Here is a 26,513-nt window from a genome sequence, read left to right as displayed (position 1 = left end):
AAGATTCAAACTAGGAGCCTTCATCCTGTGAAGGCATAGCACTTCACAACCTTGCCACCTTTAAATCAGTTTAAACTGGATGTTTAAGCTGGAGACATGAACTTGCAGTCAGTAGCTACAGTGGCTTGCAAAAGTATCCGGCCCCCTTGAATTTTTCCACATTTTGTCACATTACAGCCACAAACATGGATTTCTTTTATTGTTGTTTCACGTGAAAGACCAATACAAAGTGGTGCACGCGTGAGAAGTGGAATGAAAATCATACATGATTCCAAACATTTTTTACAAATAAATAACTGAAAAGTGGGGTGCGCGTAATTATTCAGCCCCCTGAGTCAATACTTTGTAGAACCACCTTTTGCTGCAGTTACAGATGCCAGTCTTTTAGGGTCTGTCTCTACCAGCTTTGCACATCTAGAGACTGAAATCCTTGCCCATAAAACAATTACCAGCACTTCTAAAGCTCAGACCCATTTTATTTTATTTTATTTTTTTTTATATAAACATATATCTACACACTGACTGTAAATACATGCTTACATATGACAATAGTGTCTTAAATCCTTTTTCTCTGACACTCTGAAATCCAGACTTCTGCCTAAATAAACTGCAAAGATACACGAGAAATGAGAACTAGGAGTTTATTTAAAGCATCTGCAGAAACCGCTAAAGCCTTGTTTGCAGAGCAAAGGTTGCTAGCAAAGGAGGCATCATGACAGGAGAGCTATTGAGACTCGCCCATGCAGCGACAGGAAAAGGAAGTGATAAGGCAGAGCTGTCTCGTGACTGGCTAGACTTGTTTTAGGGAGATTAAACAGTTTCTTGAACAATGTAGACATATAAAAAAATAGAAGTTCTGTTTTAAAATAAAATATACAAATGAACTGACTAAACAGACAACGACTTATGTAAACTGTCGCGCACAAATACAATGAACAACATGGTTTTTATATAGTTTGTAAAGCACCTTCTGCACAGAGTGCATTTATTTTATTTTATCTAAGCATTCTCTTCAGTTGGAACATCCAAAAAGTTTTAAAAGGCTCAAAGGATAAATGAAAAGTGGCATTTTGTCTTTGCAGTTTTGAACAGGAAGACCCAGTTTCCTCTCTCTGGCTGTGTTCCTGACTTAGACTGAACATCAGGAAGCGCAGACGCCACGAGATTCCAAGGCATAATTTAGAGCTCAGCAACAAACATCCGCTTTGAAAGCTTTACAGATAATCACTGTAAGACTGTTTGGTGCAGAAATGGTGTTTTCACAGCACTTTGTAAAAGCAATTTAAAAGAAAAACTGAAAAGCCTGTACGTTCACGGGATGTGCTTTAATGTGTTTCACCAAAAAATTGATGATTTACAAAACTGTGTAAAAACATTTTTAGAAAAACATGAAATTAAAATCTATTACACTATTTAAAAAAACAAAGCAAAATTAATATCTTCTTTGAGTGGGATGCCACTTGTATCCACTTTGTCTTCCACTGCAAAAGGTGCAAAACCTTTTATTCCACATTTGAAATCGAGACGTAATAACAGGCGTTACAAAGAAACAAAGCTGCACATTTTATGGACCCTGACCTTCACACTATGGCACAAGAGCGTGGTTCTCTGAAAGGGTTGCTGCCTGTGGGGACTCCAACCAGCAAGGCGTCTTTTCCTGCGTTCTGCAGACAATACTGCTGGAGCTCTGCAGCAGCCTGGGACACCTGGAAGCAGAAACATAAAAATACACTCAGATGGTACAACTTTGTAACTCCCATAAAAGGATTAAAAAAACACACACACACAAATCAAGTGCAGGCCTTTTGTTTTCTAGGTTGTGCAAAACCAAAAACTGATATGTGTAACTGACACCCAGAGTTTATTAGCATTTACAAGAGCAGATTTGACAAATTTATAAATTCCTTCATTTAAAAAAACTAAAACATTCATAAGATAATATAATGCTTATAATACAGAATACAGTGATAGTAATACAATACATAATACAAAATTATAAATAGTTAAATACATTTATAGATTATTAGGGTTGTAGTTGAGGTGGCACTATTTTAAATTGAATATACTGATTACCCAGTTTATTTTTTTAAATTAAGTAATACTTAGTAAATAACCCAAATCTTAAAATTATTCACAATAAATTGGAACTTAGTAGTAAAAAAGCTAATGCAGCTTATATTTATAATCAGAAATCTTGAACTTTTTGGAGTTTTTGCATTAAAAATCATTTTTTGACTTAATGATTAATTAATGGTGTGTGTTATATTAATCTAAAGCATGTATGTATTCATTAAACTATACAGAGTGACTTTTCTGTAGTGTAATACCGTACACTAAGTGTTTTAAATAAAATAGATTAAACAATCTTATTCTAAATCTTATTCTAAAATTAATCTAGTTGCACTTTCCCAACATTCATAATGTACATATTAAACAAAATAGTTACATCAATCAACAAAAGCTAGTTTGTAGAAAGCAAGCAGTCGTGTTCTGTAAAGATGCCAGTTTTACCTTGATTCTTTCCACACTGGCCTCAAGCTTCAGTTGTTCTACCAGCTGTCGCATGTTGGATAAATTGGAATTGGAGGTCATGTTGTTTATAATTGTTTTGGGAGAGAAAAAGTCCTTGGGAAGGAAAAAGGGGGAAAAAGATGTCTCTTTAGTCTTTTGCTGTCTGCAGTTGCCTTTACTAATGGGCAGCAAATGCTGGACAGGAACAGAGTGGCCGGGTTTCTTTCCAAATGACCTCAGTGCACTCAGCTGAAGAAATAAGGAGTGATACAAACACACTGACCTCCCTGTGCACTACCAGAGACTTCATAGAAAAGTGTTGTAGAGATGTATTTTAAAAGGGAATTCAAGCTCCATTCACCCAGATTAAAAGTACTAGTATATTCAAAAAAGACTGTAGTCATTTTAATAGTGCGTTTCCTTAGAGATACAATTGAACCCCCCCCCCCCCCCCAGGAGTAATGATATGGGTTTTATAAAATATAGCTTTTCTCAAATATGGCACAAATACATCTGGAATCTACCATTAAATATCTTTAATGATTTTCCCCCAATGAGGCTTAGTATTAAGTAGCTTTATGTACATTAAGGTTTACATAAAATGTTATCCAGTACATCTCTGTTATAACAGATGATGTCATTGGTGACATTATTAATGAATCCTTTCATTTTTGTTTCGTGTTTTCCTCTGTTGTGTTTTAAATTTCTCTCCCTTCTGTTGTTTTTGATACAGAAGCTCTTTTAATAAATTATTACTATTGTGAAAATGATTTATCCTTTTCTGTCAGCGTTGCTTGTATGCATTAGTACTGAGACTAAAATATACTCTATTTTCGTCGTTTGTTTTGAACATGTAAATAAAAAGTAAAATTAATGAATAGCTTTCAAAACTACACTGAAGACACTGAGAAGTGAGATGAAGTATAAACAAGTTTATAATAATTTACTGATGAGTAATTATACCCCGTTTAATGCTATTTGATCATAATTAACCTCAACACACATACGCACATGTGATTTTTAAACTTCTTTAACGTTGTCTAGTTTATAGCTTTGCGCATGCGTACACCGATACCGGAAAGCGTCACGAGACGTCGTGCTTTACCTATCGCTATGGAGTAGTTACGACAACTATGCTAACTGACTGCTTCTTAATGCAGTGTACGTGCGCGCGTGTGTTTTACCCACGTGGCTAATGAATTACGGCGGTTTCTGCGTCCTCATTGGTCCGCAGGTGATTATCGGGATTGGCTGTAAGCTACTTTTGCGGAAAGGTAAACGGAAACTTCCCCGGAGAGTCCACACTTCTGAGCGTTGTGTTCAAAACTCGGCAACAAATATGAGCTAAACGAAACTCTGAACAAAACTCAAAGCAGCCGGACTTCAGCAGACATGGTGGAGGTATTTTCCGGACGCACACTCCTGAACAAGGACGGAGAGTTTGTGGATCCTGAAGAGGCTCTGCGGAACAAGGTGGTGGGGATCTACTTCTCCGCGGGATGGTGCCCGCCGTGTCGGGACTTTACCCCAATCCTGTGTGACTTCTACACGGAGCTGGTGGAGGAGAGGGATCCTCCGGCTCAGTTTGAAATTGTTTTTGTGTCTTCTGACAAGTCAACCGATGACATGGTTGAATATTACCACGACATGCACGGAGACTGGCTCGCTCTGCCTTGGACGGATGATTACAAAAAGTGAGTTTCATAATCTAATATTTCACATTTGAACTCAACGTAACATAATCAGGTGTTTTATTTATCTTATACCTACACAGTGCAGTCTGTACAGTCTACTAGGCAGTGATCCAGCTTATGTAAAACGCTGATGCGCGTCACTGTCGAGGATTAGGTTTAAGCGACATCAAGTCCAGAGTGTTCTCTTCAAAGTGTCCTTTATTTGTTTATTTTGATTTCCAGATCACGTGATTTGAGTTATTGGAGGGTTGCGTGACTAAATCAAAGTCAGATCCGTACACCTGTGAGTGCAAACTTTTCTCTCAAACATTTTTTTCTTAAATAAAAGCAGTTATTTATTTATTACATAGCTACTTTAAAGTCGAGTATCAAGTTGTTCAGTTTCTAATCTTGGATGGAGTTGCAGCTATTCTGTTCATTTCTTTTTCTTCCCAAAGTTAAAACTGGACTCTTTGAATGTTCTTAACCATACCAGTAGTGTGATTTAAATATATTCAGCAAAGCAGATGAGTATTGAAATAAAAACATCAAACATAAAAACATCCATGTGCCATTAAGTTAGAAGCATTTGAATGCTGTATCTAAGCAAAGTGAAGCTGTTTTTCTTACATTGTGTTTAGGTGTGTTGATTAATTGCAGCCAGTAATCCTCTTTTATTTGTAAAATTTGAATTTGTGAGATATCTGTTGCCACAGTTGCCATCAAACTGCGTTGTTATGTGCAAGAATCTCACATGTATTCATGGAAAACTATCAAGTGTATAATAGATTCTTTACAGTGGAAGAAGTGTCTTTTTCTAATAAAGGCGCTTCTTTGTCTTTTTGTCCTCTCGCAGTGAGTTGAAGCATCGCTACAAGATCACAGCAGTGCCCAAACTGGTGATCGTGAAGGAGAACGGCGACGTGATCACGGACAAGGGCAGGAAACAGATCCGAGACCGGGGCCTGGCCTGCTTCAGGTCCTGGTTGGACGCTGCTGAGATCTTTCAGAACTTCAAGGGTTAGGAAAATAGAGGGCCTGACGAAGCTAATAAAATCTTCCTGCTTTCCATTTCAGTGTAGCCGTCTGACAGGTCGCCAGATCACCGGACAGCTTATGTTTCTGTTAGATGAAGATCTGCTTGTTTTTAATTAATCTTCTGCCCATTTTCCCGTCACAGGTCGAACACCAGTAGTTAAAAATGCAATTTCAATGAAACATGAGAAAGAATAATCGTATTTAGATTCCAGTAATTCTTAAGAGCTGGTCTAATGATGGTTTTGCAGTTATTACTTGGGTATAAGGAGTCAGTCTTGTAGTGTAGTGGTCATATAGTTGGAATAATGACACCATCAGTGATTAGACTGGATTCATCCAGTTCTTTTTGCCACTGGATGTGAAATCTGCCTGTAATGTAAAGGCTTGACTGCACAACCAAACCACGACGAGGGCAGCGCTCTTATTTTTACTCCCAATACCTGAAATGGTAAGAAATGGTAGCTGATGAAACACCTCTTTATCTATGGTAAAGAACAATTGTGAAGTAGTGGGAAAGAAACTTCTCAAATCGCAGATCTTCTGTCATCCTATGCATTAACGATAAACCCTCAGGCACGTCTGATAGAGAAATGGACCATTTCATGTGACTAATTCAAGCCAGCTGCTGCCGTTAAAGTACATGTATACAGTTAATGCGCTCTTCAAACATTTAGCCAGACTTTGCCTCTGTTGAATATATATTTTGTTTCTATATTACTCACCTTTGTACATAAATGTAGTTCTATGTCAAGCTGCCTGTATATTTTTATATTCTGTTTTTAATGAGTTGTTAAGATGGGCTATTATTAAAAATGTAATAGAAGAAAACTATTCTGTTTTAATTATTATTATTATTGTTATTACTTTTTTTTTTTCAAGGTTTGATTATGTGTTGTAGTGCTGAAGAGCTGTTTGATGAACAAACAGAGCGATTCCCTTTTGCCTCATTAAACTGTGGAAAGCCCACAGGATCTGTTTCCATTGTGCTGGCACATCTACACGCATGGTCCTAATTACCTGTTTCCCTCGTGTGCGCTGACACAGCTGTTATCACTTTGTGCACGAAGCATCCAACAGACCTGGTGAATAATGATGCGTGTGCGCGGGCCTTCTTCTCCAGGTCTTGTCTGCTCCTTAAAAAGAAGACAAGACCAGAAGCTCAATTCTGAGATGAATTGAGTCGAGGATCCAGCGTCTCTTCAAGGACCTTCGTCAAATCTCAGAGGACTGTGCAGACCAAAAGATCTGAGTTTATTGATGCAAGTCTTCAAGGTAACATAACTCCAACTGCCACGTTAGATGGATTATTTATTGTTAAAATATACTGCAGTTTGCATCATTATTCCTCTGGGGAAAAGGATGAAGACGGTGCATTTCCACGGTGTGCCATGTGGTGTAGCTGCAACACCATTTATGAGTGTGAAGACTGACGGTTCAGTTTCGTCTTATTAAAGGGTGTTTTCACATTTATCTGCTTATCGCGGTCAATTGATTTTTCATCCGAGTGGGAGAGATCTGAGTAATGTCTGAGTATTTATTGGTCGTGTTGAGGAGTTATTAAAAAGAGAGCCACCGGCATGGGACCCTATTTACCGCTGTTCGGTCGATTTATAAGGCAGTGCGGATGAATTTTATTCATTCATATAAAATCCTTATGTCCTTTGCGTGTAAAGGCCACTCGTTTCCTGGTCCTCTAATGGCAACGAAAAGTAACTTTTCTTGTAGGCTACCCGTTAAAACATTTTGCAAGTAGCCAAGGATATACATCTAAGTGTGTAATTCCTTCAAGTTCAGAGGCAAACGCTGGACTCTTCTGTTTATTAGATATCTCTAGTTTCTACTTACTTGCTCATCCAAAATTGAATAAATAACTTGTATATTAATGCAGATTATGTTTCTAAAGTGTATCTGAGTACTTCGCCACCGCTGTGTATCGATACTCAACAAGAGAACTACATTTTTACTCCAAAGACAACAGTTTTTGCTCCGTGCCTGTCACATGATTTGGGTCCTCAGAGAGCCCCTCGGGTCACTTGTAGATGAAGATGTGGGCTACACATTTGGACTTCTTGTTGGCCTTACAAATGAAAGGCAGTAGTGTTTCCTGCTGCTGTAACGGTGTCTTGAGTAACAAGGCTGTCTTTATGAGAGGACCTTGAGGGAGGGAGGCGGAGAGCTGGGCGGACCGGCGGACCTGCACGGAGAGAGCGCATCGGGGTCAAGTTGATCACATTAGCTGTCTGACTTCCGCTCATAACCTTCAAAATAAAACTTGTTTAAAAATATATATATAGTCCCCCCCCCCCCCCCCCTCAAAGGTTGTTGCTAGATTTAACCTGCTGTCATTCAGATTATTCAATAATCAGAAAAGTTGTCGGATTTAAAAACCTGAGGCAAGTCAGTAAGATTAATAATTACATGATAGGGAGAAAGCTTTCTGAAGAGTTATATAATAGGGTGGCCAGAAAGGTATACATGGAAAGATGAATGAAAATGTAGACAAAACATTTTTTGTATTATCAGAGCTCTTGAGTTTAAAAACAAAAAAACTACAGTAGTGCCAGGAATATACAGATTGTTTTCCTGTTTTGAGCAATATCATAAGAAAAACAAACAATACAGCAATACGAACCCTTTTTGGTTTTCCAAACACACAGAACACAGAGAGCAACTAACAATGTCTTTCTCACTGAATGGACGGAATAAAAATAGTAAGGGTAAAGTTAAACAAGTAGACATTGCATGTGGGGGTTAATGTACAGTGAGATAAATATTTCATAATTTCATCTTTGAAAAAACCTCCAACCTTTCACTGTTAAACTGATTTTTACATGACTTAAGGCACAAAGAAGTAAGTGGACGACTAACAGAGGAGCATGATGAGACTTTTCGCAAACAGAACGCCAGTATTTTGTACTGCAAACAAGACAACTTGAGGGGAAGGAATGGGGAAAGTTACCCTATGTTAAATGCAATTTCCCCAGTTGGCTGGGATACTTTTTTTTTTAAATCACCATTCAATTAAAAAGCAGTAGTTTGGGACACAGTCTTCATTGCTTCATTGCATTTGTTTGTTTGTTTGTTTTTTGTTAAGTTGTTGCTGGTTTCCAGTTTCCAATCATGATGGCAACAAGCCACATCATCTCTTAATTACTAGCGGATCAGTACTTTGTTTTTAACGCTTAAGTTCAGTATGTAGCCCACTGGACTGTATTAAATAAGTCGTTTTCTTGGAAATGAAAACAACAACAACAACAACATTACATTGATTTAGTGGTCATTATAATGTGTTCAAAAGTTGCAAAAATAATATCATGATTCATTTCATAAATCATGACACACTGCTCTCCCAGAAGTTTCCTTTATGGGTTAAAAGTATCAGTATCGATCAGCATCGCCAATACTGGCCCTGTATTTACTTGGTATCACTTCTACTCTTAACCACGTTTCATTATCAGAAATTGTTGCTTTTAAGGATTTGTGGTTTAATTGAACAAAAATCGAATAACTAATATGAACTGGGGAGCTTTGAATAAGTGCAGGTAACTATACTATTTTCCATTTTTAGTGCTTTTATTTTTATTTCTCTTTTTAAGCTAATGTAACTGGCTTGGATGAAAAGCTTTAGCAAAGCTTGATACATAATTAGTGCATTTTATTGTGAAGGCAGCAGGCTTCTCGTGTTCCGGTGCTGTTCTCGCTGCTCCGCGGTACAAACGCTCACACCCGCTCCTTGACAACCGAAGAGTCGTCTGTGGACCGGTGGAGGACTGCAGGACGGTTCCGCAGCACCGGGACTAAACAAACCTCCGCTCCGCTCACAGTGGACCGGACTGACGACTGCTGGGACAAGAGGTAAGTTGTCCGCATGAGAGGACACTGCTGATATACAGATGTAGCCTGTCGATAGCCGTACTGTAAAATAACAAAAGCCTAATATTTTAATAGGGGACATGTGCGGAGTTATTCTCACTTATTCTCTATCAGTGCAAATTGTTAGTTTATATTTGGATTGTCTGTAATTACAGGGTTTAGCGGTCAACTTTTTGTGCGTAATTACGTCCAACTTATCAGGTCATTTCCCCCCATAATGCGCTTTATGGAGATATCAGGAAGAGGCAAAGAAACGTGCAAAAATGTGTCCACAATTTTGAATTTAACTTGTGTTTGTTTTTGCAGCAGCGCCTTTTCTGACATTTAATTCATCCATCCCACACTAATATTTAATACCAACGCAGCACTAATCACTGACGGGGTCCAATCAGTGACTCATGTTTAAGGTCACTCCAGACCAAAACCACATAGAGGATCTGAACAAAACATCACCCACAATGATTTCATCTGAGCAGACCCAGATAATAAAATTACATGCACTCAGTCAAAGTGTAGGCTGCTTTCTAACAGTATCCCACTGAATCTCTCTCACTTTCTCTCCTGCTCTCTCTCACTCTCTCTCTCTCTCACACACACACACACACATGCATACATCCAGTACACACTGCTGGAGGTTTTTATCACAGAAAAGGCTCTAATCCTGCTTAGTGCGCTTACTAACAAGTACCTAGCACCCTGAAATATTTGGTTTGCATGCTGGCAGAGTAGATTGTTTTTTTCCTCAGACTTGAAGAGTGAAACTTGAGGGATTACTCAGCGTGTGAGTTTGTTTGGCAGGCAGACCGTGTGTGTGTGTGTGTGTGTGTGTGTGCTACAGGTCTGTCATGGTGTGCACTTTTTAAAAGCTGATGTGACAATAACATCAGCTTTTATGTGTTAAGTGCACGTCTGTTTACAGTTTTGCTCTCCCATGCTGCACCATCATGTTTCACATTTCAGACAACAGTGTCGTGCGGGATAATTAGCCATTGACATTTCAAATGCTCTGATGTAACATCCCTGCAGCACAGTGACAAATGAGATCTGATGATATTACAGTCACCCTCGCTATGTGTCTTTTGATTCTTTCAGATGGTTCCAGTCTTGAGAAAACTATTGAGTTAAATGCAGATCGCATAAATGGCACTGATTTATCGCCCTGCGTTGGTAGGGCCGGCTGACAGTTAACAGTATAAATTATCAACAGCAGATGGTGGAGCTGGTTTGGTAGCAGTTAAAGAAACCTGTTGTAACCCCTTAAAGCCAAACCACAAGCCTTCACCTTAGCCTTGCTGCGAGGTTAGAGTTGAGAAACGTCTGATGGTAATTTCTGTTCTGCGGTGTGCTGCTTCAGGGAGAACAGGGAAGTCGTGAGTTTGCCTCATAATTGTTTAGTTTTTTTTCCCCATTGCACAAGAAAAGCAACGGTGAATGCGCTGCAGGTGTTTCTAGTGAGATGAGCAGGTGTAAAAAAAATGTGGATGCGCCGGATTTCTTCATTTTCTGTCAGCTTCAATTGTTTGCCGTCTTGCCATAATCTGTTGTCATCTATTTATAACTATCCACCTGCAACCGTCACCGTCAACAGCGGTAAGACCTGTGACACAGGGAGTGTCTCACTGTGTAAACCATGATTTATTATATTACATCGCGATTATGCATTGGCTTACTGTGCCCTCTATGAATTGGATTGCGGTTTTCATTGTGCTTCTGTGGATGAGTTACTGCTGCCTCAGAAAGGGCAAATTAGCGGGCACTGTATATATGTGTATATAACCATCCATCCCTTTCCTTAACTGCTTATCAGATCCGGTGTTGCACTGGCTGGAGCCTCTCCTGTAATAAGGTGAAAGGCTTGCTGCTGCTGGCCGGCAGGAAGGGGGGAGACAAGTGCGTCAGATATCAGTGTGTTAGTCTGTACCATTAATTCCCCTATTATAAAAGGTCCAATTGCACTAATGGACATTTCACATTCATAAAAAGCAGGAAAAGGTTGAAATTTCTGACATCAGTGAAGCAGAATGTGGGAAGTAATTCGATTTTTTTTTTTTTTAACTTATTATCAGAAGAGTTGCCACTCTTTATTCCCTGCTGCAATGACCCATTTTCCCCATGGGGACCATTAATGTTTAATCTGATACAATCTAACCTAACCGTGAAGAAATGGAGCACTTGAAGAGAGGGAAAGCAGGGGGCGGGGTTGGACGGTGCATGTTAACACAGACACTTGTAGTGAAGTAGAGGCGTGTAGGCTTTTTCGTTGTTTTCGTTTTTTTTAAAGGGCCTTCCAGATGGCACGCCGACTGGAAGGATCCGGAGAAACCGGCCCCTAATGAATGGGAGGGAGAATCACCTGAGGGGACAAGAAACATCAAAGAAAGCTTTCTCTCACCTTCCTACCCTCCAACAGGCTCTTTTAATCCCGACTTTTTCCTCTCTCTGCTTCATTTTCTCCTTGCAGCATGTATCTCATCTACTCGCTTAATAGTTCCCCTCAAGTTATCTGAGGATATAGTTGTCAAACTCACCACCCACTTTCTTTCCCCACTCGTTTTCAAATTTTATCTTAATTAATCTCTCCTCCTCTCCTCTCCTTTCCTCTCCTCTGCTGTCCTTCCCTAGAGGATGTTCCCCAATTTTCCAGTAAGATAGCCAGAGGGCAGGTTCAGACAGCACTGTGTGAAAAGAAGACATTCAGTGAGGCCAACAAGCACACAAACACATTAACATCCCTGCCCTGCACGGTAACAAGTATACCACTCGGCAGAGGCTGCAGAGCTAGGATGAAGGAGAGGCAGACAGTATGGAGCAGAGTTTAAGCATGCATGCTTCTGTGGTTTGTACGGTTGCTTGTAGACATCTCAGGGGTCAGTTACTCACAGACAGTTTATGTGTATGGAAGGAAAGGGCCGAGGTAGGAGGAGAAGGTTGTTTTTAAAGGATTAATATTCTCTCATATGAACGTGCTTTACAGATGAGTATATGAAATGATGGGACTTAGAGGAAGATTTAAAGAACGCAACATTTTTTGCAACCACTCATAATTGTATATGGTCAGTAAAAATCATAGCAATATGCTGAATTTTATGATTTATTTATTTGCATACAGTAGATAAAGCTATTGCTCCTAGCTGGCCCTGGAAGCCTGCCTGTGTTGTGAGATTCCTGTTTTTTGCCTTCAATATTTACTTTTGCTCACTGCAGCGCCAAATGTGATGGGAGGAGTGGGCACGGCTGCATCTGGGTGGGTTTACTATGAAGGGAGTTGAACACAGCCAGGCTTCCTTTGTATTAGCTGGCTCGAAAAATACCAGTCAGAGATAAAAGTGGCTGCTTTGCGGGTCATGTGGCTCTTCTTCCGCACAAAGTGATTCCTATGAGTGCACCCACTCCAATTGGGGATGACGATGATAATAAAATGGTGATAAAATTCTATAAAGAACAGTAATAACACAAAATTAAAATATGACACGTTTGCAAATAAGGCGAGAAAAAAACTGTTAATTTGGATTTTAAAGCACAGAGCGGTAAACATTTTAATTAAGTTAATTTATCGCTGAGCGCCCTCTCAGTGCTGCTGTTTATTTCTGAGATGACGACTGCTCATTAGAGCCCTGAAACTTTAAACTGGATCCATTTAAACATTAATGGTTGTGTATCCTGATAACAGAGACGTTAGCTTCCCGGCACAATATAGTGAGATAAATTTTATGACTTGATAAACGTGTTGTGTGTTCCGGTAGCTGCAACTCCAGCAGTGTGAAAGAAGCTTAGAAGCAGATTTTTAAAAAAATATATACATATAAAAACATTTATACATTTTCCCAGTCACCAAATAATACAACACACAGTTTGCACTAGTCTAACTTTCCAGCTTGGTTTAATTTGTGACGTTAGTAAAAGCGACTTAACAATTTGCACATGTAAATGTACTCGCCCATTAAGGAATCGATATTGGACTCAACAAATGCTGTAAATAAAAGAATGAAATTAATGCAAAGTCTGACCATAGTTTGCTCCCTACCAGCTTATGTGTTCACCATAAGTTACCAGTTGGTGATTTAGATAAAAAGAGAGCCACATGACACAGGAAACTCTGACTTTAAGTTAAACCATTAATCTTGCTTCTTAGTACACCCCTCTAGGATTCACATGGTATCGTGCTTGTGACTGTTTGTGTAGGTATTTGACTGCACCCACTGAAGGATTCTGGGCATGCAACCTACACAAACTTGCTTGTGTGCAGAGAAAGAAACCAACCGGATGTAGCTCGACATGGATTATATGACGTGAAGAAATGCAATCTATGATATGTTCAAGTTGAACGCTGATTATCTGAAATTTTTTTTTTTTTTTTATCATTTTATCTTGAAGACGTCAACTTGGATCCACTCTTTGAAGCTTGCCTTTCTTTCTTATTGTGGTTTAGTAACAGTGCAAATAGATAAATGAATCACTTAAAGCACATTTGTTAATGATTAATAGCTGATTTAAAAAAAAAAAAAAAGTCCACTAGGTTCACCAGTGTATGAATGTGTGTGTGAATGGGTGGATGACTGGATGTGTAAAGCGCTATACAAATACAGGCCATTTACCATTTTTACAAGAAACAGTCGATCAGTCACAATCCATACAGTTATCTCCAGAGAAGTTGCCGGCTGGGTGGCAAATTTGATTGGCTGACTGGCCAAAAAAACAAAAAAAAACCAACAAGAGCTCTGCTGGAGGACAGTTTATGCATCAGAAACTGTTCAGTAATCTAAAAAAATTTTTATAGATTGTTTTGAGAGATATTGCCGTCTGTTAAAATAACAAACCTCGGAAATATTGGAAAGTCTGGCGCTTGACTGTTTTTGTGTGCAGCCGGCATTCTCTGTTTTCTCAGATTATACTGTGCTCACCTTTGTTCTAGATTGTATTATTGTTAATTTAAAAAAAAAAACCAACAACTTTGCGCACCTTTTCCCGTGCTGCAACACATATTTTGGACACTGCCCTCTAGTGACAATTAATAGCTGAAACATGTAGACAACAGTTGCGTGCAGGCTCTGTGTAGACAATCACATAGGTGTGATTGTAGAGGCAGAGCTGGACTTGACCAGAGGCTCTGCAGCCCCTCCTGATATGTCAAGTCATTACACTCAAGCTGTGACCTCTGAAGTCACGGGAAGTGGCATAATTTGCAGTTCCCTAAAGGTGAGTGGGTTATAATCTTCAGTGTTTAAATGACGGCGTGTTTGGAGCCTGTTACAAAACCAGTTTTGATATGATAAATAGGCATGAAAAAACATGCAAAGACAGAAACCCCCCAGCATTTGATTCAAACCCAGGACCTTTTTACTGTGAGGCAACAGTGGTAACGACTCCACCACTGTGCCTCCCTACGTCTAGCCCGCTTCTTTAAATTGTTTTAAGGTTTAAAATGAATGCATAACTCAGGGCGCGGCCACTTTGAATAATTCACGAGTGCCATTTTTCTTTGTTTGGGGTTTTGTTTTTGAGCTGCTTCCTATTTGCCAAAATTAGCATTGCACAGTGAAGGACAGATAAAGGAACTAAGCTAGAAAGCCAGTGCTGTCATGAGCTGAGAGCATGAAAATATGGTCACATCTACTTTCCAAACCCAACATGGCACTAGGCAAAACAGCTGGGCTTAAGATGGGAGTCCACAAACTGTGGGGTGACGTCACTTTGGCGACATCGATCTTTCTCTCATAATCATGCAATCTGTGCTGGCATTCCTTTTATATCTTCAGTCTGGCGCTGCCACCATCCCCACTGATGTCTGTGGGGGAGTATAAACAAGCACATCTTGAAAACAGCTGAATGCGAAGTAGGGTGAGTATTGAAGTCTCTTTTTCGGAGACTAAGATTTATGAACAGTTTGCTTGTTTGTTTGTTTAGTAAAATGTGGTTTTTCAGAGCGTGTTCTGGCATGAGCATGTTAAGATTTCCCCTCATGTGCACTGTAGATCTGAAAACGATCAAAACCCAAAATGCACAAAGTAGTGGCAAACAGTGGCTGCCATGAACAGGAATGAAAAAATCTACAACTTTGAAGTGCAACTATATAATAATTCAATAGGAGATGCAGATATGAGAGATAAAAAGCTTAAATGTGCAAAAGTGCTGATAAAATCCTGAAGAGTATAAGTACAGTGTCTTCTGTGTGTTTCTGCTTTACAACCACCCCGCCTGATTTTCCAGGCCATTGCACTCTCTTTCACACAAACACTCACACCCTTTGAAAAGATACATATACTGTGAATTCCCAGTGCATACGTTTTTATGAAAGAGCGGTCTGATGGAGACAACAAAGACAGTCTGCTCTTTAAAAATGACAGCAGGGATTAAGATGCTTCGTTTGTCGCGATGTTGCGGTCGCGAGGTTGCTTCTCAAATGCCTCAGGCACTTAAAGGTTGGCCTGAAGCACAGAGAGGAGCACACAAACAGAGATATGCTGTCACCTGCGTGTGATTTCTGCTTCACAAGTGTGACTGAGACTCACAAAATGGGGCAACGGACAGACAAGAAATTCATTCTTTCTCTTCCCCCCCCCCATTTTTTTTTCTAAGTGCAAACTCCTGCAGCTTCAGCTACTCTCTCAGTACTCGTTGCTACACTTTGCTCACACGTTATCTCCTCTCTGACTTATTTTCACAAAGATGAGCACAACACTTCTAACAGGTGTCAAGAGGAAGACAATATTTTTGATGCACAGATTCTATTTCAGTAGAAACACACACAGTGAAACAAACAGGCATAAATCCCCTGGGGGCAGGAAACAGCAGCGGGAGGGGAGGAAGTGATTTTAGCGGCTGACCCAGATGCTGCTGCTGGGAATATCTGGTCACCAAATACTAAATCATTCTTTTTCTCGGTCCTTACTTTCTTTTCTTTGTGACAGGCAGATTATTTTTCCGCTCTCTACTGGATGTCTCTCTGCATCTGTGTTTCTATTTCCGGCATATCTAATAATGGGGACGGCACATTTATCAGCTGCGACATCTCAAAAAGTGAAGAAATGTAATGTGTTGGTAAACAAACCAACGTTCGTATTGCCTGTAGATGTATTTGATGCATTCTGCAAAAGAAACGCGGGAAAAAGATTTCTCAAAAGAGTAGCTCAGTGTACTATAAGGACTGAAACAACCATCAGGAAACTGTTATCAGGTGTTGGCCCTGCCAGGCACTGACTTAAAGGTGGAGGTTGAAGAGACACGGTGGCAGAGAGAAAACACAGGAACTATTGTGGTAAACTTCACGGCAGGTTTGTTTTTTGGGCTGTTGAAATAGATTTATACTGAGAATCTGATCAGTTTATATGATTTCCTTTCTGAGAAACAGTATGTTTGGATTTACGGTAGATCCAGACATCTGTGGTTTTCAGGTCTCTGAAGGATCTCCACAACAAAGTTTTCTGCTAGCACAGACGAAAACTTTAAATCAAGTTAGAAATGTTTTTGAATCTATAGCCACACCTGCACATAGAGTACTTGAGGCTTTACTTGGCTAAGGGATTTGAAGCTTGAAGTGCTAACACAAGAATCCTAACAGCATCAGTGGTGATATGCTCCTTTTAAACACATGCAGTCATGTCAATTCACTTCAGTTTTATTTACGTAGCGCCAAATCACGGCAACAGTCATCTCAAGGAACTTTATATTGTAAGGTAAAGACCTTACAATAGCACAAAGAATACCCCAGCATTCAGATGACCACCTATTAGCAAGCATTGAGTGACAGTGGGAAGGAAAAACTCTCCTTTTAACTGGAAGAAACCTCCAGCAGAACCAGGCTCAAGGAGGGGCAGGCATCTGCCGCACCAGCTGAGGGTGAGGGGAGTAAAACGGGACAAAAGACATACTGTAGAAGAGAGGTGGAGATCATAATGACTAATGATAACTAATGGCAAAGTGAAGAAGAAAGTTTTTCAGAGGACTCTGTGCAGTCCTGTCAAACTTTCAATTTATCCTTAACTGCTTTCATAGAAATTAAGAGGATGAGTAGCAGCCAAGTGCTGCTACTACTTGATTAAATGAACATCATTAGATAGACTCACACTGTATCTGTGAGTCTATCTCTGCAAAAACATTTGGTGGTTTTTTGCTGGTGTGATATTGTGACATTGTGTTAACACAATGTCACAATATTACAGTGGACCTGACCCTGCAATACTCGGAGAAACTGCAGAAAGTCCAAGAGCTGCATGCCAAACTCTGCATGCCTCAGTTAGCATGTTACATGTTTAAGTTCAGGACAGTACAATTAGAAAAAGACTGAACAAGTATGGTTTGTTTGGACGGATTACCAGAGGACAGCGTCTTTTGTCTAAAAAGAGGATCGCAGCACAGCTTAGCTTTGCAAAGCTGCAAAAGAACAAACCACAAAACCTAAGAGATCTATGCATAAACGGATGTCCACAAACCTCAATGGACTGAAGCAACGCTTTAAAGAAGAGCAGGCTAAATTTCCTCCAGAGCCTTAAGAGAGACTGATAAAGTCGCACAGAAAATGATAAATGATTGCATTAAGTAAGTAAAGGTGCTTCTACTTTCTTTTTCACAGGCCTGAATAATGTCTCTCACTATTTTACCATAGCTTGTTAGCACAGATGTAGCACATGTCAGACACATTGTGAGAATAAACATTTTATGAGCATGCGTTTACTTTAGTGCTAGATGGTAACAGGAAACTATATGCCTGTAATTATTTCTCTGCGGTGTTCTTGTGTTGAGGCCACGGCTATCCCCGTGGGGAGTCAAATAACCAGGGCTGAATCAATTCATTCATTCCGGTGGGACTCGGCAGTTTGACTGCAGGACTCTGCTTATAAATCAAAGTTACACCAGCCTTCTTTGCAGTGATAAATCTTTCTCACATACCTTTATGACTTGGAATGACCACATTGCCATAGACAACATATACTTTTGTTCTGTCAGGGGTACATTTGCAAAGGTTTCAAGAAGCTGAACCAAACTAAAATAGCGCAGGGAGAGAACAATCACCCCAGCCTTAGTCAGCTGATGGCTCAGTTGATGATAATCAATCTGCATGCTAACCTAATCACCTGCTGGCTGTAGCTTCATACTCTCCTCCCACCACGAGCTTGCATTTGACAATGCAAAGCAGCGCATTTGTTCCTCAGTAAAAACGGGAAATTGACCATCACAATGCCAGACCCAGGCACACGCTGTAATTCGTGTGAATGGCTTGTGATCACATTTACTGGCATTAGTTCGAGCGCAACTGTGCTACAGGAAGTCAAAATCATCTGGAAAAACCAATGTAATTATTTAGAGGAGGTTCCCTGCAACTCTCAGCTAATAAGAAGCTTTTGTGAACGAGCCAAAATGAACTGATTAAACTGCCATTAATGTCATGCCACATGTTTTGAAGATCCATGGCTCCATATAATGATATCATGAGGACTTTTTCTGTAATTCAAAGGACGATACTCGATGTGAGGAGCCGCAGCACGCTCTCCAGCACTAACTCAGTTCAGCCACTTTTCCCCGAGCGTCCTCTCCTCAAACATTTTTTTAAGTCAGCAGCGGAGGTTCTGCTGGAGAGACGCCCTGTCTGTCCTGATTCAGCCATCTGTTAGAGCACAGTCCAGTATTCACTTCTGCCATATACTAATCCTTTCATTACGCTCAGCTTCAGGCTGTCCTGTCAAAGAGCTGACTGTGTGGGGAGTCAAGAGAGACCCGGACTGATACACAGAGATACATTTACAGATACATACAGGAACACTGAAACACCTTCCCACAAGAACATATATATGCATAGACACGCACACAAAACGTCTATTTATGCTCAAGACTTTCATTCAGACATCCAGATACACCATACTGCTGCTCACCTTTCCCACGCAGAAGACATAAAGTACAGAGTTATCGCTTAAACTTTACAGCTTGTTGTTCACCACTTAGTTTTACTTTGTGACGTTTGACGTTTTTGGATTACCACAAAACACAAAGCACGTCTGGTGCTGATCATGTCAGTGGTTGTATCTGCATTTGGCTGGTAGCGGTGAATGTTTGTCTGTTGTGTAAGATCAATTTTGTGCTGACTAAATGTTCTAACATGGCTAGATCAAGTCTTTTTGGGATGACGGTTCCTTTTTTGGGACAAGTTGTTATTTTACCATCTGTGCCAGACAAAAAGTCATAAGATCATCACTTTTATTACAGTTTTTCTTTCGTAGCATAAATCGATGGGATATTCTAACCAAGCCCACAAAATTTGTTATAATTCATCATCTGGGGACTAAAACGGTGGTCCAAACAACTAACGTTGCTATCCACAAAGCCATCCCAGTAAAAATGCTGCTCAAGAGCTTTTGTGAGTAAAGTTTAAATATAGTCCTCGAAAAAAACAACAATGCATAACCCATCATTCAGAAGCATGTCGAGGCAATAACATGAACTAATGGTTTTCTATATGGCTATCAGTCTCTCACATTGCTATAAAGGAAATTTGAACCACTTTTCTTTACAATGTTGCTTGTTGAGTTTTGCAAGCATTCATTAAATACATTTATTTGTCTTTGAAGGGCCTACTGAGGCACCTCAGTCCAGGTGAGGTCTGGACTTTGACTGTGTCATTGCAACACCTTGATTCTTTTCTTTTTTCAGCCATTCTGTTTTAGATTTACTGCTGTTCTTTGTCCTATTGCATGACAATTTTGTGCCAGTTGACAAATTGTCACATGGATGGCCTCACATTTGTCTCCAGAAGACTCTACAGAGTTCATGATTGACTCAATGACTGCAAGGTGCCCAGGTCCCAAGTCTGCAATCTAAGTCAACACTCCACTGTGCAGTGCTTGACATTCGGTATGAGGTGTTTGTGCCGATATGCTGTGTTTGGTTTTTGCCAAATGGTGGACAAACCAGACATCTTGTGGTTAACTTTAACATGAACATGTTAAATGAGGACTGCAGAGTCGGAGATGTAGCTTTTTGATTTTTTTCAGTTTGTCTGAGCATTGCATAATCTGAGCTTTATGCCAATAAGTTCATCAATTGCATCAACAGCACCTGGCTGATAATAACTCTCTTAATTCATATGGAGAAAGTAAGGGTGTATTTACTTTATTGCATGACTGTGGAAACATAAAGAGCAATAATATGACACTACAGTCCACTTTATGTGCACATACCAATACACACACTGCAGGTACAAATAGCTGCATAGGTGTATACATATTTTCCTCTCTATTCCCTGATCTATCTCTCACTCACACACACACACACACACACACACACACACACACACACCCACCCACCCACCTACCTTAGCACATATGAACTATTTCAAGCTCACGCTCCCTTACTTACTGCGTCATATCTTCAGTGACAACATTGTTTTCCAGGAGCTTTAGTCCTGAGGCAATGCTTGGTTTGGCAACTTCTTGCCACCCTAAAACTAATATGTCAGAGTAGCCTGGTCGGTTTCTGATTCAGTGCATATTTAAAGACACACCCTCCAGTTTTTAGAGAAAGCTGGTGCACGTCAAAATGTTAAAAAGAATTGTTTCCAATAACTGTCCTTTCTGTCTCTCTCCTTTCTGTTTCCTTTGTCAGGAAAACAGCTTTGGAAAAAAAACAAACAGATGACTACTGAGGATTAGAGTTCTATGAATTTTTTTTTCTTCTTTCTTTCTGCATCAGTCGCATTTGTATAGGAGACTATTTGGCTGAGCATTCGGATACTGGAAGGAGGACAGGAAGAGGACAACATGGACTTAGTGGGAGAGTCAGAGCAAACAGATGAGTCACTTATGAGTGACAGATGATGCAACAGTGTCTGGAACAGTTTCTTCTCACAGACCATGGAGCTAATTGGACCAAGAGAAAGGACGAAAGTGTTTTTTCACAAGTGTCTGCCTTTTTTCTTTTTTTTCCTTTATCTTGCCAGTGACACAACAGTCTCAGGCAGTTGGGAACCAATGACCTAATTCAAATTAAATGACCTCACACTGATATGTAGCCCGCCTCCTCACCGGGTGATGGAACATAAACACAAGTCAGACATCATTAAGGCCAGAGTGTGTGAGGTTACATGATACCTCTGTGGGTTTAACCAGGAGGAGTGAGTTTTGATGTTGCGTGCAGTGATGTTACGGCGCGGACTACTGTTGTGGGTGTCCCGTGTCGGGGGGCTTATGGTGCTCCTCTGCTGCTCACTTTCGCTTCTTTATGTGATGAGATGCAGCCCGCCATACTCTAATGACCCTCCACTGAGTCATATATTACCCCACGCTGGATCTAATCATCCCAGCTTGGGAGGCACGAGGCCGGAGATCGGAGCGGGAGCCGCTGGGGTCGGAGGAGCTGGGCCTGCCCACAGCGGCGGTCCTCCGAGTGCCCACTCTTACCAGGTGCTCCTCCAAGAACGTGAGGAGCAGCACCGCCTCCACATCTCCTCCTTGAAGAAACAGATAGCTCAGTTGAAAGAGGCATTGCAGGAGCGCAGTCAGCAGTTGAAAGGAGTACAGGAAAGCCTGAAAAGAGCCAATGGAGGCCCAGCAGAGGGGCAGGAAGGAGGCGCTGCCTCACAAGGAGGTGGTGTTGGAGAAGCTCAGGTAGCCAAGAGCCAGCCGGCGGACCTACAGGAGTTCCTGAAGGCCCAGTTGTCAAAAGCTGAGGTGACCTTCGGCATCAGGTTGCCCAGCGAGTACGCTGTAGTGCCATTTGAGAGCTTCACCCTGCAAAGAGTATACCAGCTGGAGATGGGGCTGACGCGTCATCCGGAGGAGAAGCCTGTGAGAAAGGACAAACGAGAGGAGCTTGCGGAGGTCCTAGAGACGGCTCTGCATAGCCTCAATACGCCTTCATCTGAGCAGGACCGCAGGAGTGCAGCGGAAAAGGCCCAAGCTAGCAAAGTCTACACACCATCTGACTTCATAGAAGGTGAGAGTATGTTAAATCTCAACCCAATCTCCTGAAATATGTGTTTATCTGCAAATATTTTATCAAAGGTAAATGTGTATGGTATCAACAGAAGCATCAAAGTCTCAGCTTAAAGCTTAAAAGTTGCACCTTTTGAAATGTGTTGGTTGCAGCGGTATGGCACAACTTTTACTTGAAGGGTGAATGTTTCTAATTTGCGTTGCACTTCTTCAAGTTTCACTACAGCTCAGAGTGTTTGCAGACAAGGCGGCGTCTTCCACGCAAGCTACGGAGCAGCCAAAGCAATCATAAGGAGGTTTTTGTTGTAGCACCTTCTTTGCACCCAGCAACCAACCAATACCAGTGACAAATACCCACAGTGCATTGCTGTAAAGGATAGCGCCACACTGGATTTGTAATGCAAGATAATATGAGGGCCAGCAACACAATAATCATCCTATTTTTTTATTGTTATGTAATTGTATTTGAATGTGCTAAATTGCCCTGCTACTGTTGGCTACTGGGATATTGTATAACTAATATATAATTAAGTTTCTTAAGAGCTACTTGGTTGTGTTCTGCCGCTGATTTCACTCTTTGCCTTTGAATTTAACAAATTACACATTAAATAATTAATAATAATAGAATTAAATGCATATTTCTTTTTGACACTGTGTTAAATCTAAACTCCACTAACCACATTTGTTTTACTGTCAACAGCGTTTCTCCTCAGAACACAATTACTCTAATATCTTCTGCTATCTTGCTTTACCTTTCTCTCCTTTTCTTTTGTCAACATGAATCCCTGGAAGGTCAGAAATATGTGTATTTGTGTAAAACCACAGTCATTATATCCTCCTAGTTTGTTCTTCTGCAGCTATGATCATAACCTCAGGAAATGAGCACAGCTGCTGCTCAATCACAGCTGGTTCTCTTCAGACACGGTGTTTTAGTGTGTGTGCCTACTCTTTGAAGGTCACTATCTTCACTGTGTGAGTGGGTGGAGGTTTTAAAGAGAGTGATGGGGCACCTAGCTCTGTAGAAATGAGCCAAAGGTCACCATGTGGAGCTCCATGCATCTGTGTTAGCTTGTGCGTGGTCCTGTGCAATCTAGGTCTGTGTTTATGTGGTTGTGGCTTTAAAGGATGTGCGTGCATTTGTGCATCTGTTTGTGTTCACGCAAGTGGTCTCCACATTTCTTTAAGTCAGCAGCAGGGAAATGCAGTTTTTTTAAAAATGAAATGGAGACACTCGCTCACATCTCTTGGGCTTTTTTCCCTTTAATGGGCTTGGACATCGATTTTAGGTGATTCTCGAACAAACAACGGTTTATCCAACCAGTCAGACAAGTGAAAGCCAGTCTAGATAGCCAGACTAACACAAGCATCTTTGGGGAGTTTGAGGGCTGCATTAGCAATCTAGTGAGCTGAAACTGTAAACAAACACTAGAGGTATGCAAAATGAACTTGCCAGCAACTATGTTGTGGCCTTAGAAAGAGAAAAAGAAGTGCAGTTAGACTAAAAAGACAGAGACAGGAAGTGGCGGCACTCAGTCTAAATAGTTTAACGTATTTACTAAATGAAAGATTATGGTGTCCCTTTGGGAAATGAGGCCTTGGCTCACAGGAAGCAGGCCAATTTAACAGGAAGGCCTTAATTCAAGCTGCTATTAGGCAAAATCTATGGCCGCAGAAATCCCTCTGTTCTCTTCTTCTTTTGACATCAGTAGTATTTTGACTCTCTTCCATCTGTCTGTCTGTCTTCTGTCTTTGAACACCAAATGCCTCTTTGCAGGAATGAGTTTTTTCGCATTCCAATTTCCAATTTTTTGTTCCACTAGCCTCATGGGGTATGTTTGCAAGCAGTAATCTGTTAGTAATGTCAGAGTAATTGGAAAACAACCTCTCTATGGGGAAACAAGCTGACATACAGCGTCCATCAAGATAACTGACAGACACCGGTGGAGAATGTGTGTGGTTTACGTGGCCTCATTGCCTTATTTTTTCCACACAAATCATATCAGTCCAGTAAAAAAAGTATTGATGACAGAGATGATATTTGTAAAAAATAGGATTCCATGAAAAAAATTGAAATATTTTACATTTAAAAACTAGAGATGGAAAAATATTTTACTTAGCGCACAGAATTCTTATGGGGAGTCAAAAGAAAGATGCACTGTGGAGAAACCAGGAAAACAAAATTATTACGTGAACTCAAGCACAAAAATTAAAATCTGCCTTTGATTCTGGATTGTATTATATTGTCAGCAGTTACATTAGAAGTGTGATATCACTCTTTTACCTGAGGGATGAACATAGAGCTAGAGCCATTTCCTGTTAGCTAAGCCTAGCTTAAACACACACACACAAAAAAGGTTTTTAGAAGTGCTCCCAAGACTCCAAATGACCTCAGCAGGTAGAGTCTGCTCTGACCCTTCCTGTAAAGAGCATCGGTGTGCTCCAGTCTAGTTTATTATTCAGGTGAACACCCAGCTGCCTAAAAGAGTCCACTATCTCAGTATCCACTCCCTGGATGTTCACCGGTGTCAGTGTGGTGGGTCTGCGTCTCTGGAAGTCCACCACCAACTCCTTTGTTTTCCTGGCATTGATCAGCAGGTGGTTCTGCTGACACCAGTCTACAAAGTCCAGAGTCCACTGTCTGTACTCTGAGTCGTCCTCACCTGTGATGAGGCCGACTATGGCACACTAGCTTCAAAATGTGGCCTCCTTGTTTGAGGCTTTATAATTTACAACTTACCCTCCTAAGTTTTTTTGTGAACTTCAATCAAACCTGGTAATTTACTTTAATAAGCAGACAGATTCCTATAAATATGACACTTGTTTCAGTAAATGCTTACATCAGTAAAATTACCCCAAAAAAACAGACTTTACATTAATATAAATGTAAAATAACATGAAACTAAATAAACATTTTTTTAAATTGAGGAGAAAAAAAAGAAAAGCTAAGCCTAGCTTAAACACTGCAAGCAGATGATAATGGCAAATCAGCAGAGAAACAAAAACAGCTTTCAAATAATTGAGAAACTGAAATGAAAATTATTTAAATGAGTCCCGCAAATTCTTAATGTACAGGGTGGGCCATTTATATGGATACACCGTAATAAAATGGGAATGGTTGGTGATATTAAAGTCCTGTTTGTGGCACGTTAGTAAATGTGAGGGGGCAAACTCCTTAAGATGGGTGGCCATTTAGAAGTCGGCCATCTTGGATACAACGTGGATAACTTTATTCTTTCATGAGTTATTTACAAGTTTCTCTTTGTTCACAGCCATTGACATGTTGAAGAGGTTAACACGTGAGGAGCAGATCGAAATTGTGTTGATATCTGGTGAACGCAGTAACCGGTTCAAAAAAGCGCCCCTCTGACAGCCAAACCCATCTGTTCTCTGATTGGATTGTTACATTTGTGATTGACATGACATTGACCAATCAGATGAAAGGAAGAAAAATAGGGTCAAAATTCATACTTGTAACTTGCAGGGTTTTTTTTGGCTAAGTCCACACACAAATCTTTTTTATGCAAACACAAATTTTGTTTACACATACAAATCCTGATTTACAAGTACAAAATATTTATGACCACATTTTGAGCCCATAGATTCTGGGAAATGCAGTTTTCTAATGAAAAATACCTGTTAAATGCTCCCTTTTGGCAGAAAATTAAATCTATAATTAACAGCTCTCACTAAACATGTGGCTAACACTTAAATCACTTACAAAATAACCAAAATGCTGTTATCAAACAATACATGTACATGGTCCAGTAAGCTGGGGTGTTTACATGATATTCAACTGGTACTAAGATGCCCAAGGTGTGTCAAGAAACTAGGCCCGAGGACCGTTATCCACCATCTGTCTGAACCTTTGATAGAAGACAAAAACCTTCGAAATTCTTACCCTGCCATCTGAAAGTCTCAGCAGAAATCGAGGCACCACACCGGGTAGTCTTTTTCTAATCTTATTTGTCCACTTTTGGTGAGCCTGTGCCAACTGCAGTCTCAGTTTACTTTTCTTACCTGAAAAAAGTGGTATGGATCATCTTGAACACGTTTACACATTTAAATTAATTGAGTTTATGCCATTTGATTAGCTGATTAGATATTTGTAATAAGAAGCAGTTCAACAGGTGGATGAGTGAGTATATAGTGGAAAACAATTACACCCTTACTGTTTTATAAGAAGAAACAATGATGTTGACTGTATTTAACTTATCTGCTCCTGATTTCATGCTCCAAATCTCCCCCGCCAGGTATCACGCGTACAGAAAAGGACAAAGGTACGTTGTACGAGCTGACCTTCAGAGGGGAGTCAAGTAATGAATTCAGACGCCTGGTCCTCTTCCGGCCCTTCGGACCACTCCTGAAGGTGAAAAACGAGAGAGTGGACACAACCAATGTGCTCATCAACATCATCGTCCCGCTCTCCCGACGCACGGACAAGTTCAAGCAGTTCATGCACAACTTCAGGTGAGTTAGATGTTTTGACCTGCAAAGTCGA

General features: G+C 40.4%; 3 protein-coding genes across 3 annotated transcripts in view; 2 read left to right on the top strand and 1 right to left on the bottom strand.

Moving 5' to 3' along the window:
- Nucleotides 1-1,392: 1,392 nt before the first annotated feature.
- On the bottom strand, nt 1,393-2,745 carry gng10 (guanine nucleotide binding protein (G protein), gamma 10). Its single transcript, XM_005720315.1, has 3 exons — nt 2,512-2,745; nt 1,579-1,706; nt 1,393-1,481 (listed from the first exon to the last, which is right to left on the bottom strand). Exons 1-2 carry the CDS (start codon nt 2,590-2,592, stop codon nt 1,581-1,583), a joined length of 207 nt encoding a protein of 68 aa, XP_005720372.1. The 5' UTR covers nt 2,593-2,745; the 3' UTR covers nt 1,393-1,481; nt 1,579-1,580.
- An 894-nt stretch (nt 2,746-3,639) lies between these two features.
- Nucleotides 3,640-6,019, top strand: nxnl2 (nucleoredoxin like 2). The gene is made up of 2 exons (XM_005720314.1): nt 3,640-4,205; nt 5,041-6,019. The coding sequence occupies exons 1-2, from the start codon at nt 3,904-3,906 to the stop codon at nt 5,207-5,209; spliced, it is 471 nt and encodes a 156-aa protein (XP_005720371.1). The 5' UTR covers nt 3,640-3,903; the 3' UTR covers nt 5,210-6,019.
- A 400-nt stretch (nt 6,020-6,419) lies between these two features.
- csgalnact1a (chondroitin sulfate N-acetylgalactosaminyltransferase 1a) overlaps nt 6,420-26,513 on the top strand; it is a 37,651-nt gene continuing 17,557 nt past the window's right edge. Inside the window, exons 1-4 of the mRNA XM_005720312.2 lie at nt 6,420-6,494; nt 8,889-9,077; nt 20,688-22,016; nt 26,266-26,482. Of these exons, the coding sequence (XP_005720369.1) occupies nt 21,206-22,016; nt 26,266-26,482 (1,028 nt within the window). The 5' untranslated portion in view covers nt 6,420-6,494; nt 8,889-9,077; nt 20,688-21,205. The remainder of the gene's footprint in view (nt 6,495-8,888; nt 9,078-20,687; nt 22,017-26,265; nt 26,483-26,513) is intronic.

The sequence above is a fragment of the Pundamilia nyererei genome, unplaced genomic scaffold, assembly GCF_000239375.1.
Source record: "Pundamilia nyererei isolate P.nyererei 1_Seehausen unplaced genomic scaffold, PunNye1.0 scaffold00002, whole genome shotgun sequence".
Lineage (NCBI taxonomy): Eukaryota > Metazoa > Chordata > Actinopteri > Cichliformes > Cichlidae > Pundamilia > Pundamilia nyererei.
Note: the sequence above shows the minus strand (reverse complement) of the source record. Positions and strands in the feature narration are given on the sequence as shown.

What these genes read in the sequence shown, in the direction of transcription:
- gng10 (XM_005720315.1), bottom strand. Translation starts at nt 2,592, where the DNA reads ATGACCTCCAATTCCAATTTATCCAACATGCGACAGCTGGTAGAACAA. An exon ending in CCAGTGTGGAAAGAATCAAG is followed by an intron (nt 1,707 to 2,511) that starts GTAAAACTGGCA and finishes TTCTGCTTCCAG; the next exon opens with GTGTCCCAGGCTGCTGCAGA.
- nxnl2 (XM_005720314.1), top strand. Translation starts at nt 3,904, where the DNA reads ATGGTGGAGGTATTTTCCGGACGCACACTCCTGAACAAGGACGGAGAG. An exon ending in TGGACGGATGATTACAAAAA is followed by an intron (nt 4,206 to 5,040) that starts GTGAGTTTCATA and finishes GTCCTCTCGCAG; the next exon opens with TGAGTTGAAGCATCGCTACA.